The 18603-nt window shown below is 36.4% G+C and overlaps 1 protein-coding gene across 1 annotated transcript; it reads right to left on the reverse strand.

Moving 5' to 3' along the window:
• Nucleotides 1–10609: 10609 nt before the first annotated feature.
• LOC127080322 (uncharacterized) lies at nt 10610–12397 on the reverse strand. The gene is made up of 5 exons (XM_051020653.1): nt 12047–12397; nt 11855–11986; nt 11528–11812; nt 11287–11446; nt 10610–10815 (listed from the first exon to the last, which is right to left on the reverse strand). The coding sequence occupies exons 1-5, from the start codon at nt 12395–12397 to the stop codon at nt 10610–10612; spliced, it is 1134 nt and encodes a 377-aa protein (XP_050876610.1).
• Nucleotides 12398–18603: the final 6206 nt, after the last annotated feature.

Genomic DNA, 18603 nt, shown 5'->3' on the forward strand with positions numbered 1-18603 from the left:
TTAATGTGGACCAGGATGAAAATGGTAAGGCCGTAGACATAAAAAGGTATAGAGGTATGATCGATTCCCTCCTCTGTCTTACCGCATCTCGACCAGATATTATGTTTAGTGTATGTATGTGTGCTAGGTATCAATCATGTCCCAAAGAATCACATTTAAAGGCCGTCAAGCGCATACTTAGATACCTCTGTGATACTTAAAAGTATGAGCTTTGGTTTTCTAAGGTAAGTGATTGCTCTTTAGTTGGCTACTCCGGTTCTGACTTTTCCAGTTGCAAATAGGATAGGAAAAGCACTAGTGGAACTTGTCATTTTCATTCAAATTCCTTAGTGAGTTGGCACAGCAAAAAGCAAGTTTCAGTTGCTTTGTCAATAGCCGAACAACAATTACTCGAATTTAATGTTCAACTTGAACGTATTCCCATTTTTTGTGACAGCGCAAGCGCCATCAATTTTACCAAAAATCCTATACTACATTCGCGCACTAAACATATTGAAATTCGACATCACGTCCTTAGGGATCATGTTGAGAAAGGCGATGTTGTCTTCGAGCATGTTAATAGCAAAAATCAACTTGACGATATTTTCACAAAACCACTTGCGACAGAGCCTTTCTTCCACATTTGTAGGGAACTTGGAGTTCTCGACATCTCGGACCGCGTTTAAATCTATATATGATGTCTGCTCTATATCTATGTATGTTTATTCCTTGATTTATAAGTGCGGGCTATGTGAGGGCACTCGTCGTCTATCATCATTGGAGGTAATATCGTTTCTATCTATTTGATCTATATTGATCAACTATGTATGTATATACTTGATCTATGTAATTCTTGATGTTCATTTTATGGTTTGATCTAAGTTTGATCAATTTCTATGTTTGAATTGTACTTGAACTTGCATAGGTGTCATATTTAACATGCATATTACTATATTTAGTTATTTTTCTTAAAGTTTATGCTAAACAAATGTGACAATGTTATTTACTTATTTTCTTTTGCTCCGTGCAATATTTATGTCTTTAATTCTTACATTGAATTCATGTTATATGCATGGTTGTTAATGTATATATGCTGCAAAGTAGTTGACTAAGTGCTTATGAATATCTTTGTTTCCCGTTGACCGTATCATTGTTTCCTTTTGATGTTGTCAAAGGGGGAGAAGCAATGGAAACAAAACACAATAGCAGATTTATAATAGTAGAATTTTTGATGGCATGCATAAAATCAGGGGGAGGATGTCTATCAAAGTACGCGATTGTGCCACGATTTGCCATCATTGAAAAGGGGGAGTATGTGAGGGAAAAGATCCCTTGTGCTTATTTTAATGGTGTCAAACCTTTTTAGTTGATCATAATGTGTGCTTTGGACGGTGTCATCATATCATAGAATGCATTCATCCTCCAACATGCTCAAAGTATAATTGAAATGATTCCATGCATATATGAGCATTTCATAGATGTGAATAATGCACTTGATCATTATTAGTACCTTAGGTTCATAAGAAAATGGTTTGAATTGACCAAAATATCAAAAACTCATTTTTGATAGTTTAAGAATTTTGAGTTGACTCATGACTTGGAGCGTAACTCTCGGGTCTGAACAGGTCGAGTCATGAGTCGACTCATGACTTAGAGCAGTAGAACTATGAGTCGACTCATGACTTGGAGCGTAACTCTTGGGTTTGAACAGGTCGAGTCATGAGTCGACTCAACTCTGGAAAAACCAGTTTGAGTTGACTCATCCCCTGCTTCAGTCGATTCATTGGCTGTTTCATTTGAACCATGTTGCCATGGGTCTGAACAGGTCGAGTCATGAGACGACTCAACTCTGGAAAAACCCTGTTTGAATCGACTCATCCCTTGTTTGAGTCGACTCACCGCCTACTTCATTTGAGTAGTTATTGCCTCGGGTCTGAACAGGTCGAGTGACCTATGTGAACAGGTCGACTGGCTGCTGTTGGCACTTAATTTTCTACTGTGCATTTTTGCAAAATTATTTTGTTATATCTATTACTTTGTCCATGCATCATATAAATATTCTAGAGTCTCTTCTTCAACAAATAACAAGAAAAGTGAAAGATATACACCAAAGTGCTTTTCATCTCCATTCTCCATTGCATTTCTCAACAAATACACATAACAATTTTTGTTGATCATTGTGCATTGCTGTGGTGAGAACATTCAAATACGATTGTGTAATCTTAGTTTGGGTTGAGGCTTTGTGTGAGTTTTTCTTGAATAAAACCATTGGGGGTTTGTCCTCCAAGAATAGAGGTTTTTTGCACTAACCTTTGCTTCACAGATTCAACCGAGTGAAAAGTTTGAAGAATGGTGGGTTCGGTCAAACAAGTAACAGTAACCGGAGGATTGTAAAGAAAGCTTAGGGTTCAAGTGACTTGCGATCGAAATCAGCCGAGCTGAATTTTTGGAGAACGTGGAGTTCTTGCAATAAGGTAGCTGTAACCAGAGGTTTGTTCTAAGCGCTTGAAGGACTTGGTTCAACTCGAATCAAGGGGAGAGAAGCGAATAGGATCTGCAACAACACTAGGGGTTGATTGGTGGTGATCATTTGTTCTCTCGTATCTAATTTGAAACTTAATAATAAATATATCTCAATTCTAGATTTAGAATTAAGGGCAGACGTACCCTAAGCGAGGACGGTAGGGGAACTGCCACAACAAATCCGGTGTTGTTCTCTCTTTCTCTTAACTCTTTAAATTCTGCATTAATTACATTCTGTGTGAAATTAATAGTAAAATCAATTTCACTTGATTGTTGTGCATGGTAGCTGTTCGATAAATTGGTGCAATCACTTTGATTGCAACTGAGTAAAATTTTGCACATTCAATTTGAGTGAAATTGAGACTTGGTGAGGAGTGCTCACCAAGTGTTCGATAAAATTAATCTCACACAAATCTATTAATATTTTACTTGCTCTCTTATTGTGTTAACGCATTATTAAAGGTAACGATATCAAGGATTGTGGTAGTTAATCGATTGATTTAGATAGTGGTTGATTATCTCTATCATAGTTATTCCATTCGATTTCACGCATATCTGATCTTTCCATTAACGAATCATTTAGACGATTGCAATCTAGGGAGCTTTCGCAACCGTTGAAAACATTTTAAAAAAATGCTAAATTTTAAATGTTGATCTATTCAACCCCCCTTCTAGATCGGTACTATCGTCTAACATTTTTTTTCAAAACTTCTAAAAAAACAAACCTCATCAAACTTATTTTTGTGCCTTTGTGCACTTTCCTTTAAGAGCCTTTTCTTTTAAAAGATTGGATATTAGTATATTCTTGTAGTGAAGCAAACCACTATACTTCTACAATATGTTGAGAAATGATTTACATTTTCCAATTGAATGTTGAGACATGCTTATGAGAAAGTCCAAGTAAAAGTTCTCCATATCAAGATGATGCAAATGCTCATTTCCCCATACTTGTGGGTAGTAAGCTGAGTTTTCCTCACGAATACGACAAAATGTCTTTTCAATTTAAAATCCATCAATAAACAAACCATCTTTTTCTATAAACACAGATTTACAAGTGGTTCCTATGGAGTACCATAGATGTGAGGGGCGCTAATACCTCCCCTTGCATAACCAACCCCTGTATCCAGATTTCTCTTTTGTTTTACCTTTTTGTGGGTTTTGTTCGATCTTTTTCTCATTCCCTTTAGAAACAATAAAGTTTGGTGGCGACTCTTTATTTTTTGTGTTAAGTTAATCAATAGCTTAATCTCAAATTTTTCCCGCGACAACTGGCGACTCTGCTCTGGAGTAGTCTCTAAGTGGGTTAAGCCTAGCTTGTTTATCTACGTTTATGTTATTGCTTTTTTTTGGATGCTTGGTGATCTCTACGTGGTGATATAAGTACCCTACCCGGATTGAGTACACTTAAGATAGGATGGTGGTATAGTCATGTTGACCTTATTGGCGTTAGGCCTTGTTAGGTGAGCATGAGAACCCCGCTCATATGAGACCCCTTTGGAGGTATTATTGTCTTGCGAGTAGTCGTAATGGCGTTATTATTTTCGACATGGGAGTCCAACATTCTGAGAGACCTTAGAACACTTTAACCCCTCTTGGACTTTTAATATATAGTGTGGTAACCTTTCCGGCGTAGGCCTGGTCTGATTGATACACGATACTACATTGTGATGAGGTTCTCTTGAGAATATTATTGGTCTACGAGTAAGTCATTAAATTGTTAATATCTGAAAGATGGATTTACGACTCTGAGAACTTTTTTAGAATCTGGTTACTGTTTGAGACATCCAAAGCTATAGAACATACCTTGTGGGATGGCTGTCACCGTGTCCACCTTACTCCATGCTCGTGATGTTGAACCTTTAAACCCCTAAATTTTTGTGATTGTGGCATAATCATGCATTCATAAACATATTTTTTTCCACCTTGTTTTCAAGGAACTTAGGAACTTTATTCGCAAACATTGGAGGTAATTTGAATATGGACTCTGGAAGGATAAGCACTCGTCAGTTTCGTTTCAAACATCCTGAATTGAAAGAGTTAAGGAAGTTAGGATATTTGGTGGCTTATCCTCCTAATTTCAAAGACCGGTATGGAATACTTCCGTCTGTGTTGAATACTGATGTAAAAGACGGATTTCTGAACACCTTGGTCCAGTTCTATGATTTTACATATAAGTGTTTTAGTTTCCTTGATTATCAGCTTGCACCTACTTTGGAAGAGTATTCCTATTACATAAGCTTGCCTGTATCAGATCAGATATCGTTCATTGGTTTAGAGGAGATTCCTAAGTCTCATGCCATTGGAGAAGCTATGCATTTGAGGAAGGGCGAGATTGATGCTAATCTTGTGACTAAAGGAGCTATTTGTTAGAACAAAATTTGGTTCTACATCTATACCTTGAGTTTTGATGATAACAATGTTGTATTTGTGTGAGAACAAATTTTGGTACCCTAATGGTTTGTTATTGTGTAGCTTTAAGGAACATTTCTGATTCTGATCACATGATATGCAACATCATTAGATTTTGGACTTTGCGTTCCAAATTCGCTTCTGCATTGCAATTAGAAGTTCTGAAAGACGTCAATACTGTTGCTGCAATGTTCTTTCTGCTTCTGCGTTATCTCACCCATCAGAAGCTTCTGAGGAGACATTATGTTGTTGTTGCAATATTCTCTCAGTTGTTTTGCTTCTGGACATGACTATAATCAACAAGCTTCTGAAGAATGGCAAGCTTCTGAAGTTGTGTTATGTAGTTGAATATTCTAAAGATCTCAAGACAAACAATTGAAGTTATCAAGGTTCTGACTGAGGCTTCCGAAGATTATGAAGATTCTGAAGACACTGAACAACTCAAGCCAGATTACTGACGCTGTCAAGGTTCTGAATCTAGCTCTCTATTTCTTCACTTCATGCTTTAATCATCTTTTATCAGAAACCAATGAATCTGAAGATAAGATCAAATGGGAACATGATCAAATAGTACAAATCAAACAACTTTTCCACTACCTGATTCCGTGGGCAAGGACTGTACTATTCATCACATTTGTCACTGAATTTGTGGGCTAAAGGACATACGTGGTATCATTCCATTCTCATCCAACAGTGGACAGCCGCTCAAGGAGCTTTTCCCATTTCCCCCTCCAACGGTCACATGCTAAAACTATATAAGGATGCATTGGAGTCTTGAAGAACTCTCGCTGCTGATCTACAAAAGTTTTTGACAAGCTATTTTCTGTGAAAAGCTATCATCTTTTGTATACAGTGTTCTTTAAGTATTTAATATTCTTTTCTGTAAATCTACTTTTAAGGAAACATCTTTTAACATGATCTGCTGTCGCGTACGGGTCAAAACGAGTAATTAGAAAACTGTAGTTTAGCCGAAGCGACAACTCGAGTATCGTATCGCAAGGATTATTGTATTATTGTTAACCTAATGAAATAGAATTAAGGGGGGGGGTTATGTTTTAGTGATCGACTTAGAAAACAAAGAAAATAAAAATGATTAAAATAAGCAATTATAAAATAAGTCAATCTATTATTTTCGGTTTTCGGCTAATCACTGGTTTTTATCTACCAATTCCCTAAGCGGCTTTGATCTCTATTCGATTCAAATTCGATTGACAAACGCAATAGATATATGAAAGATTTATATTCCTATATTCCGAATTAAGCAAACGGATAAATACAATCGTGAATTAAGCAAACACGATTTACAAATGCAGTTTAATGACAAAAAGCGACGAAAACGGCGATTAATAGTTAGGAATGCAATCATACGAATTTAATCAAAACCATTCCACAAAATACAGATTAAGCAAATGAAATTTCATAGAATAAAATTGAAAGAGAACGAAATTAAAGGCAAACATGAACTTAAATCTAAAAACATAATAAAATAGTAAAATAAACTAGATAAATACCTAAGTACAATTATAGAAGAATGTGTATCAAAATGCACTAGTCAAATTCTCCCACACTTGAACTTTTGCACTCCAAGCAAAATTACAATTTCAAAACAAAAGGAAAGAAAATAGAGCATGCACTTCCAAAAGTTTTCAAGATACGAGTTATAAGCATAATTCTAAGTCTAAGCTTCAAAAACATGGTGTTAGTAAGCAACTTTTTGTGGCACTCAAAGCAGATAGAAAAATAGATTACCAAAAAGTACATCAACAACAGTAAGATCCTCACAGGATATAATTCACTCAACTCTCAAGTGTTTAGATTAACTATTTACACTCAAAGCACAACATGAAAGTTAGTACAACCATAAGATTGAAAAGACTCTAACATCCACAATTGAAATACATGCACACAAAGATCAAAATGACTTTTATTTGGTTGTATCGTGGCCAAGGTAAGAGAGAGATAAATCCTAAGGGACTAGGCTAAAATTCAAAGAGATAAAAGAGACTTGAAAGAAACTGCGGGAGTTGAATTTACAAAATATTTCATTCACTTGCACAACTCTATAGCAATTGTTTTCTCTTCTCCTTCCTCTTTTTATTCATTTTTTTAGAAGGAGTATGTATTGACATGTATTGACATCCTTCTATTTTTTTCATTCATTTTTTTCTTTTCTATTTTCTTTTTCTATTTTTTTTTCTTTTTTTGCCAACTTCTGAAATATTACAAACATAATTATTCAACCCCACACAACTCCAAACAAGACCCTTTCAACCCTTTGAATAGGGTGATAACATTGTTTTTCACTTCTAGGCTTGTAATGAGTTTTAAACAAAAAAAGGATAATAGGCTCAAGGGGGTTTCAAACAAGGGATGAAATTATTTCAGGGTTGGCTTTTTGGCTAACTAGCTAAAAAAACAAAATTTCCTTTATCATATTAGTGTGCGCAAGTAAACAACAACATCAACAAGAGTCAATTCAAGTTCTAGAGATTAACAGACATGAGTGAATCACACAAGAAAGAAAGAGATGGATTTTTGTATGTTATCCATATAAGGCTCAAAGCTCATCAGGGTTAATGATCTACTGCTAAAGATATACAATTTAGAGTTTAGTCCTACCTATCATACTAAAAATGCACAACAAATTTTTCACATCACACCACAAGACTTTAGTCAAGAGAACTAAGAAAAATACTCATAATTGTAACTCAAAAACCAAAGGAAAAAGCATGCAATTTTTTTTATTTTAAATTTTAACCAAAAACAGAGAAAAACTGAAAATAAAACAAAAATAAATAAATAAATAAATGGTTCCCTCCCCCACACTTAAAATATGCATTGTCCTCAATGAAAGGACACAACTATTAAATAAGAGTGAGAGGAAAGGAAAAAGTGCTCCCTGGTCAAGTTGTAGGGTAGGTGGGCTTTTCCAAGGAAAGCTCTTCTAAGAGTGCATCTTCAGGCACCACACTTTCATGGAATATCTCCAGGCGCTTCCCATTGACCTTAAAGGGTTTATTAGTACCTGCATTTTTTATTTCTATTGCACCATGAGGGAAAATATTAGTAACAACAAAAGGGCCAATCCACTTGGATCGAAGTTTCCCAGCCATAAGCTTAAGGCGGGAGTTAAATAGTAAAACTTGTTGGCCCACAGAGAATTCCCTCCTAGAAATCATCTTATCATGGAAGTGCTTAATTTTCTTTTTATAAATCCTAGATCTCTCATAATCCTCTAGCCTAAGTTCTTCAAGTTATTGTAATTGGAGTTTTCTTTCAATACCTGCTTGTTGCATCTCCAAATTACAACTTTTTATCGCCTAATAAGCACGGTGTTCTATCTCTACAGGAAGGTGACATGCCTTACCAAAAACAAGTCGATAGGGAGACATCCCTATTGGTGTCTTAAAAGCTGTTCTTTGAGCCCAAAGTGTGTCTTCTAGACGACGGCTCCAGTCCTTCCTGTTTGGTTGCACCATTTTCTCTAAAACCTGTTTGATCTCCCTGTTTGAGATCTTAGCTTGCCCATTAGTTTGTGTGTGATATGCGGTAGAGACTCTGTGCACAACTCCATACTTTCGGAGCAAAGCTTCCATGGTGCGGTTACAAAAATGAGTGCCTTGGTCACTTATGATAGCTCGGGGAATTCCAAACCTGCAAAAATATTGGTCCTGACAAAATCTGCAACAACTCTAGAATCATTAGTCCTAGTGGGGATAACTTCCACCCACTTTGAAACATAATCAACAGTAAGCAAAATGTATAGAAAACCAAATGATATAGGAAAGGAACCCATGAAGTCGATTCCCCATACATCAAATACCTCACAGAAAAGCATAGGTTGCTGAGGCATTTCATTCTTACGAGTGATGGTTGTACCTACTATTTGGCACTCTTTACAAGTTATATAGGTCTCATATGAAACTTTAAAAATAGTGGGCCAATAGAAACCTGAGTCTAAGACTTTTCATGTAGTCCTTTGAGGACCAAAGTGCCCCCTACTTGAGAAGCATGAGAAAGATGCAAAATAGATTCAATCTCATAGTCGGGGACACATCTCCTAATTACCTGATCACTACCAAACTTCCAAAGATATGGATCATCCCAAACATAATATTTGGCGTCACTCTTGAGTTTGTGAATTTGTGTCCTAGATGCACCTGCAGGAAAAACACCATCAACACGATAATTAATAATATCAGCAAACCAAGGAGTAACCCCATGCAAAAGTAAAAGCTGCTCATCAGGAAAGTCATCCTCAATGGGAAAAGGATTTTCATCCCTCTTTATCCTGCTTAAATGATCAGCCACCAAGTTCTCAGCTTCACTTTTATCTTTAATCTCCACATTAAACTCTTGGAGCAACAACATCCACCGAATCAATCTCGGTTTTGCTTCTGGATTCTTCAACAAGTATTTTAAAGCTGCATGGTCAGTAAAAACAACAACCTTGGAACCTAGCAAATATGATCTGAATTTATCAAGAGAAAAAATAATAGCTAGCAGTTCCTTTTCAGTGGTGGTGTAATTAGATTGCGCATAATCTAAAGTCTTAGAAGTGTAATAAATAACATGGGCATCCTTGTCAACTCTTTGTGCAAGGACCGCCCCAACAGCATAGTTATAAGCATCGCACATAATCTCGAAATGGAGGGTCCAGTCAGGGGGTTGAATGATGGGGGCGGAGGTCAATGCTTTCTTCGAGAAGTCAAATGCTTTTTTTTGCAATTGTCATCGAAGTTGAAAGTGACGTTATTCTTCAACAAGTTTGACAGCGGAAGAGCTATCTTGCTGAAATCCTTTATGAAGCGTTTGTAAAAACCTACATGACCAAGAAAACAACGAATCTTGTGAACGCAAGATGGGTAAGGAAGTGTAGAAATAACATCAACCTTAGCAGGGTCTACTGAAATTCCTTTTTCAAAAATTATGTGACCTAGGACAATTCCAGGTTCGACCATAAAATGACATTTTTCATAATTTAAAACAAGGTCAGTTTCGATGCATCTCTCTAAAACCAAATTTAAAATATTTAAACATGCATCAAATGATGAACCATAAACAGTGAAGTCATCCATAAACACTTCCATGCAATTTTCAATAAAATCAGCAAAAATGCAATCATGCATCTCTGAAATGTGCCAGGAGCATTACAAAAACCAAAAGGCATCCTCCTGTAAGCAAATGTACCGAATGGGCACGTAAAAGTGGTTTTTTCTTGATCTTATGGTGCAATATGAATCTGAAAGTAACATGAAAAATCATCAAGAAAACAACAGTGTGATTTACCATCTAGTAGTTCAAGCATTTGGTCAATGAACGACAAAGGGAAGTGATCCTTTCTAGTAGCCTGATTTAATCTCCTGTAATCAATACAAACTCTCCAACTATTCTGAACTCTAGTGGGAACAAGTTCATTTTTTTCATATTTGACCACTATGAGTCCAGATTTCTTAGGTACAACCTGCACTGGGCTTACCCATTTACTGTCAGAGATAGGATAAATGATACCTGCTTGCAAGAGTTTGGTTACCTCTTTCTTCACAACATCGAGAATCAAAGGATTAAGCCTCCTTTGGGACTGCCTCACTATTTTACAACCATCCTCAAGTAAAATCCCGTGCATACACATTGAGGGACTAATGCATGGTATGTCAGCTAATGTCCACCCAATCGCCTTTTTATGCTTCCTCAAAACCTACAAAAGCTTATTTTCTTGATCGACATCAACGTTAGAAGAAATTATAACCGAAAGTTTTTCATTACTATCTAAATAAGCATATTTCAGATTTTCAGGGAGTTTTTTCAGCTCTAGGGAAGGTGGTTGCTCAATGGATGGGGTGTTTGGGACAACCGGGATGTCGAGAGCTTCAACTGCATAAACAACTTCATGGACAACTTCACCTGTAGGAGAAATGTTTCACTGCAAGGCAGCATCAATCTCAACACATACTACACAAAGGTTAGTGTCAGTACAATCATCACATGAATAAACATCATCAAACCCAAATAAAGATGGAAAATCAAGTGAAAAAAATTCAGAAAAAGTGTCATCAACCGACTCAGAGATCAATTCAATATGAAAAACAGAACGCTCCTCCTAGGGATGTTTCATGGCATCGAAAATTTTAAATTTTGCGATAATGTCACCAAATTCCATGGACATGGTTCCATCGTCGACATTAATTTTTGTTTTTGCCGTTTTCATGAACGGTCTTCCTAAAATGATGGGCGATCTGCTTGAATTTGTTTCTCCATACATGTCCAGAATGTAGAAATCTGCAGGAAAAATCAAGTCATTAACTTGAACAAGCACATCTTCCACTACTCCAATAGGGCGAGCATTGCTTCTGTTCGCTAGTTGAATGATTAAACCTGTATGCTGCAAAGGACCAAGATCAAGGTTATTATAAACAGAAGTAGGCATAAGATTAATGCCCTCTCCCAAATCAAGCATGCAAATTTCGAATTTACTATCCCCAATGGTACATGGAATAACAAAAGTTCCTGGATCCTTGCACTTTTGGGGTATGGCCTAATTGAGGGATGAAACAATAGCTTTTTCAGGTGAATGTTTAAGCTGGATAAGGGCTGAAATGTTTCGTCCCAAATTTACTCTCTCATTTCCCTTCAACCTTCTCTTACTTGTGCACAAGTCTTTTAGAAATTTTGCATACTTTGGAACCTGCTTAATAACATTAAGAAGCGAAATGTTTACCGCCACTTTTCTGAACACATCTAAAATCTCTCTCTCCTTGTCTCCATCATCAGTCCTTTTATTTTTCAGTATTCTATGTGAGAAGGGAACTGGTGGCACATACTCCTTCTCTTTTTCTTTTTCAGTTTCTACCACAACAGAGGGTTCAGTTTCTATCACAATGGAAGAAGGTTCAGGTGTTACCTAAAGAATTTTTTTATTTTTTTCTGGGGCTGGTTCTGTTACCTTCCCGAATCTCAAGGAAATTTCACTCACATTAGCATTAGGGTCTTTTGGATTCATAATCGTTTGGGCAGAAAGTTCGTTTGATCCTTGGGCTTGCTGCATGACATTCATCGAAGTGGCAAGCTTTCCAATCTGTGTATGTAAAGTCTGAATACTAGAATCTGTTCGTTGCTGAAATTAGAGATTGTTAACATCCATTTGTTTGACAAGATCCTCTAATGAAGGTTCAGAAGGTGCAGAGGTGGAGACTTGGAGAGTGGTCTGTGGTTGTGGCAGAGGTATGACTAATTGTTGTTGGATGGGTTGTTGGTTTCCATATCGAAGGTTTGGATGGTTCCTCCAATTGGGATGATATTTGTTGGTGGACAAGTCAGGAATGTTGTATCCTTTCTGATTGTTTCTTTGGTTGAAAAAGTTAGCTGCATATGCTTGAGGCAACTGAGTGACCGACTCATCTTGAAGAATAGGACATGTGTCAGTTGGATGTTCAGTAGAAGTACAAATACCATACAACTTTGCTGTTTGAGATTTACTCACTGTCATTTATTTCACTAAAGAAGTAATCTCTTCAATTCTGGTTTCTAGAGCCTTGTTGGAAGAGGAAACCTGAATCTCATTAAAACCTTTTGTTTGGACCATAGAATTATTTATGGTTGTGAACTGTTGGGAGTTGAGTGACATGTTCTCAATCAGGGCTTTGACAGCAACTGGAGTTTTATCGACAAGTGCTCTACCACTAGCAGCATCAAGAATGTTTCTATCCATTGGTAACAATCCCTCATAGAAATACTGAATAAGCAGTTGTTCGGTAATTTGATATTGAGGGAAGCTGGATACTAATTGTTTGAATCTCTCCCAATACTCAGTCAATGACTCATTTCCCTGTCTAATACCCCATATTTCTTTTCAGATTGATGCAGCCCTGGAGGCAGGAAAGTATCTCTCTAGGAAGACTCTCTTCAAATCATTCCAAGTCGTGACAGAATTCGGCTCAAGATAATATAACCAATCCTTGGAAGAACCCTGTAGTGAAAACGGGAAGGCTCTCAGCTTGATGTGATCTTCGGTGATTCCTTCAGGTCTCAATGGTGTAGAGCAAACAACCTGAAATTCCTTAAGATGCATATGCAGATCCTCACCTATAAGACCACTAAACCTTGACAACAAGTGTATTAAACCAGATTTCAACCCAAAAGGAACAGTAACATCAGCATATTTAATACATAAACCATTGTAATTCATATCAGGAGCAGCAAGCTGCCTTAGTGTTCTTTGTTCAGCCATGTTATTAAAATCAAGTTCAGAATCAGAATCAAATAAGTTATACAAATGGTCATAATCAGAATCGCTAACGGGTGGTGAACTAGTGCTAGCTTGATTTGCTCTACGGTGTGCGTGCTAGGCTCTCTCTATCTCAGGATCAAAATTAAAAAGATCAGAACAATCATACCTAGTAGCCAGAACTAATGCAGCAACAAATGCGAAAATGCCAACAATGTCCCATTAGGCAGAAACAAAAAGAAAGAAGAAATATGATCAAAATAAATTAAAAAAATACAAAAACACAAAATTTAATCTAATTAGGTAAAATAAGAATTTTGGAAAATTTTTGGAATTTTTTCGAGACTATGAAAACAGTAAAAAATAGAAAAAAGATGAATTTGGGAATTTGAGGGTGGTTTCCCATAACTCTTTCAAGAGTATGGGACTAATGATCGCACGATTTTTCTGCTCCTAGTAGACAAAACTGTATTTGAATCGGACACAATTTTTCAGAAAACCAGATTTTCGGACGAACGAACGCGAATTGGCCATAACAGCAAACCGGAGGGCCAAAACACTACAATCGATACCTATGACTCAACTAACAATTAAAAACAACAAGAATCCCCAGCAAGAAAATTATCAAAAGTCTTCCCAAAAAATGGAGACCTATGGTAACTGCTCTAAAGATGGCCTAGGATCTTAATAGCACCAGTCTTGAAGAACTTGTTAGATCTTTAAGAAGTCATGAGATTGAGCTAGAAGACGATGAACCTCAGAGGATAGGTAAATCTGTAGCTCTAAAATTTAAGCCTGAGAGGACTATAGTATATCAAGCTGAGGAAGAATCAGAAGGATCTGATGAAGACTCAGAAGATGATGATGAATTGTCTCTAATCTCAAGAAGAGTTAACATACTCTGGAAACACAAGCAAAGTGGTCAAGGGAAATTCAAAGGAGTCAGAAGTACTGTTGGTCGATTTGAATCCTCATCAGGTTAAAACAAGCAAACTTCTGGAAAAGAAGTTAACTGTTTCGAATGCAAGTAGCCATACCATTACAAGAATGACTATCCCAAGCTGAAGAAGGACATAAGGCCCAAGATGAACTACTCCAAAGTTAAGAAGGGGATGACAGCTACCTGGGATGACTCAGAATCTGTAGAAGATTCTGACGAAGAAAAAGCTAATGTTACACTAATGGCAACTACTGAGGATCCCACAAGCTCTGAGGAACCAGAAGAAAAGATTTTGTCAGAACCATAATCTGACTCTGATTCTGAAGAGGTATTCTCTAATCTATCTCGTTCTGATATTGAAATTTGTCTTTTTGAAATGCTGGAAAAGTACCAGAATCTTCAAAGCAAATACAAGGACCTTAAACAAGTCCAAGTAACTGTAAGAACAAAGTTGGTTCTACAATAAATCTCTAAGATTTTGATGATAACAAAGGATGAAACGAAAATGGTACTCTAACAAATTTTTTCTTAAGTATGCAGGACTCTAATCAAACAATCAGATAGATAAAAACATCAGATACAGAATTTAACAATCAGATGCTGCTCAGAGGAAACGCGTCCAGAAGGTTCTGACTCTGATCAACACAGGTACTAGAAAAATAGAAAGAAGTCGGCAACTCTGGTAAAGAAGACTGAATCCAGACTCCGAATCTGAAGAAGTCAAGAGCATAGAGAAACTCTGATGTGGTCAGATAAAAGCAACCTTTGAAGTTAAACTCTGACTAACAAGACTCTGATACAGATTCACCATTTCAGAATGCGTAACCATGAAGAAATTTGATTTTGGAAAGAAATTATTTCTAGAAGGAAATTATGACGCGCACAAAACTGTTTTAGAAAGAAACAAGGAGAGTAATGATAATAAACAGTCTTCAATGACCAAGATCCTATCATCACTCCAATGATTCTTCTCAACGCCTATTTAAAGGACTGAATACTTCACAAGAGAACACACCCGAGACACACAAGAATACAACAACTATTATTCATCCTCCCTTACGTTTTCATGAGCTGCCGCTCTTACATGAAAAACTGATGTTCTTAAAACTCTGTAGTATTTGCTTTTTGTTAGAAGCACGTTGCATTACAATCACATTTTTGTTAAGATACTTCCTCAAGTGACTCTGTACAGTCTGAATACTTGAGAGGGCTAAGGGATTATTCTCTTAGACAGTTGTTTGTGTAATCTTTCAAGATTAGTGGATTAAGTCCCTTTTGAAGGTGAAATCACCTTGGGCGGGTGGACTGGAGTTGCTTTGAATTTCAAGTGAACCAGTATAAAATTCGGTGTCAATCTATTTTTATTTTGTGTGTGTCTAAACTGTCAAAAAGATTTTATTTTCCAAAACAATTCAAACCCTTTTTCTTGTTTTTCTCTACCTTCAGTAACGTCTTTTGAAACTCAAAGAGAACATGAGAATGATATTTTCTCTATAAATGAAAAAGTATTTTCTTTAGAAAGTAATAACTCTACTTTGAAAAGCAAGATTTCAAAACTAGAGGAGGAAATAACTTCTGAAGTTTTGGGTACGGATTACGTCATCAGATATGACAGAGCATTCTAGTACTTTCTGGCTAAAAGCATAGATAGAAGCAAAATGGTTTCCTTGATATACGAAGTTAGCAGAAATGGCAAGAAAGGTTGGGGTTGTACAAAAACTAAAAAACCTGATGAAAGTCAGAAGTTTAAACCAAAACCTCTATGTGCATTTCGTGTCTGCTAGCACCGAGTCTGATATTACTGCACAGACACAGATGCATACTAAGGATAAGAACTTTGTTCTGAAACCTAAGTATCATGCACAAATCTCTCAAAATTATCCTTCTGCTAAAAGACCCAAAGTTGTGAGAAACTCTGGGAAAACTAACAAAAGAGGACCTAGAAAGTGGGTATCTAAGGATAAAATCATTTTTGTTGTAGATATTCTTAACAGCTCAGCTGAAACATCAATCATGGTACCTGGATAGTGGATGCTCGCGACACATGACAGGCAGAAGGTCTATGTTCCAAGATTTGGAACTTAAGCCTGGAGGCTTTGTTGTTTTCAGAGGAAACCAGAAAGGAAAGATCATTGGCTCTGGAACTATTGGTAACAGTAAACTTCCTTCTATTACTAATGTTCTTTTAGTTGATGGTCTAATGCATAATCTATTGTCCATTAGCTAACTTAGTGACAATGGTTATGATATCATCTTCAATCAAAAGTCTTGTAAGGCTATTAGTCAGAAAGATGGCACAGTCCTTTTTAATGGAAAGAGGAAAAACAACATTTACAAAATTATACTTTCTGATCTTGAAGATCAAAATGTAAAATGTCTAATGTCTGTTAATGAAAAGCAATGGGTCTGGCATAGACATTTGGGTCATGTTAGTATGAGAAGGATTTCTTAACTCAATAAGCTTGAATTAGTCAGAGGTCTACCTAAACTGAAGTTCGCTTCAGATGCTCTTTGTGAAGCATGCCAGAAAAGCAAGTTTTTTAAAACATATTTCAAAGCTAAAACGACTGTTTCTACCTCTAGACCATTAGAACTTCTGCACATTGATCTGTTTAGACCAGTGGAACTACTTCTATTAATGGAAAGAAGTATGGATTAGTCATTATTGATGACTACAGTCGTTGGACATGGGTAAAGTTCTTGAAACACAAGGATGAGTCTCACTCCGTGTTCTCAAAGTCAAAGTCATAAGTCATCATGGTGGCAAATTTAAAAATAAATGAATTGCAAAATAGTCAAAGTCATAAGTGATCATGGTGGCAAATTTAAAAATAAACATTTTGAAAATATTTTTGACTCAAATGGTATTTCCCATGATTTCTCCTGTCCTAGAACTCCACAGCAAAATGGAGTTGTAGAAAGGAAGAATAGGACTTTACAAGAAATGGTCTGCACCATGATCCAAGAAACTAATATGGCTAAGCATTTTTGGGAAGAAGCAGTCAACATAACGTGTTATATTCAGAACAAGATTTTTATTCGACCTATTATGGGTAAGACTCCTTATGAATTGTGGAAGAACAGAAAGCCCAACATTTCTTACTTCCATCCTTTTAGATGTGAATGCTTTATGTTAAACACTAAGGAGATTCTTGGCAAGTTTGACTCTAAGGCACAAAAGTTTTTACTATTAGGATATTCTGAATGCTCTAAAGGGTACAAAATGTTTAATACAAAAACACGAATTATTGAGGAATCAATTCATGTTAGATTCAGTGTTAAGCTTGACCCTGAAAAGTCAAAGCTAGTTAAGAAATTTGCAGATCTGAAGATTAATCTTTCAGAATCCAAAGAAATTATCTCTGAAGAAAAAGACTTAGAAGGCAAGGCTAAAGAATATGAAGAAATGACTCAACCAAAAGCAATCATTGATCCAACTCATTAGAAGATGAGTAGATCAAGAACTTATCATTTCGAAGAACTGATTATGGGAGATAAGAATGCTCCAGTCAGAACTAGATCTTCATTCAGACCCTCTGAAGAAACTCTTCTAGGTTTGGTGTCTTTGATAGAACCCACCTCCATTGATGAAGCTCTTATGAATAATGAATAGATTCTGGCCATGCAAGATGAACTGAATCAATTCACCAGAAATGATGTTTGGGATCTTGTTCAGAAACCAAAAGGCTTCCATGTCCTTGGAACCAAATGGATTTTCAGAAATAAGCTGAATGAGAAAGGAAAAGTTGTCAAAAACAAAGCTTGACTGGTAGCTCAAGGTTATAGTCAGCAAGATGGTATAGACTATACAGAACCTTTGCTCCAGTTGCCAGGTTTGAGTATATTCGCCTTTTAATTTCTTTTTCAGTCAATCATAACATCATACTTTATCATATGGATGTTAAGAGTGCATTCCTGAATGGTTATATTTATGAAGAAGTTTATGTGCATCAACCTCCTTGTTTCGAAAGTTCTCAAAACCCTGACTTTGTTTTTAAAGTGAAAAAGTCTCAGTATGGTCTAAAGCAAGCTCCAAGAGCTTGGTATGATAGACTAAGCAACTTTTTGTTGGAAAATAATTTTACTAGAGGAAAAGTGGACAAAACTCTCTTTTGCAAAACCTTCAAGAATGATATTCTGGTTGTGTAAATATATGTTGATGATATTATTTTTGGTTCTGCTAATGCATCATTGTGCAAGGATTTTGCTAAGTCTATGCAAGAAGAATTTGAAATAAGTTTGATGGGAGAACTGAAGTTCTTTCTGGGAATTCAAATTAATCAAAGACTAGAAGACACATATGTTCATCAAAGCAAATATACAAAGGAACTTCTGAAGAAATTCAACTTATCAGAATGTAAGCTAGCAAAGACTCTGATGCATCCTACATGCATTCTGGAGAAAGAAGAGGTAAGAAGTAAGGTAAATCAGAAGCTTTTCAGAGGTATGATAGGTTCTCTTTTGTATCTAACAGCTTCTAGACCTGATATCTTGTTTAGTGTATGCTTATGTGCTCGCTTCCAATCAG

This window comes from Lathyrus oleraceus, chromosome 5 (assembly GCF_024323335.1).
Source record: "Lathyrus oleraceus cultivar Zhongwan6 chromosome 5, CAAS_Psat_ZW6_1.0, whole genome shotgun sequence".
In the NCBI taxonomy this organism is placed as follows: domain Eukaryota; kingdom Viridiplantae; phylum Streptophyta; class Magnoliopsida; order Fabales; family Fabaceae; genus Lathyrus; species Lathyrus oleraceus.

Bases quoted from the DNA above. Each gene is read 5' to 3' on its own strand.
- LOC127080322 (XM_051020653.1), bottom strand. From the start codon at position 12,397: ATGACAGTGAGTAAATCTCAAACAGCAAAGTTGTATGGTATTTGTACT. The intron at 11,987-12,046 runs GTTAACAATCTC...TTACATACACAG, and splicing joins ATCTTGTCAAACAAATGGAT to ATTGGAAAGCTTGCCACTTC. The intron at 10,816-11,286 runs GTTTAATCATTC...TTTCTCCTACAG, and splicing joins TGGTCCTTTGCAGCATACAG to GTGAAGTTGTCCATGAAGTT.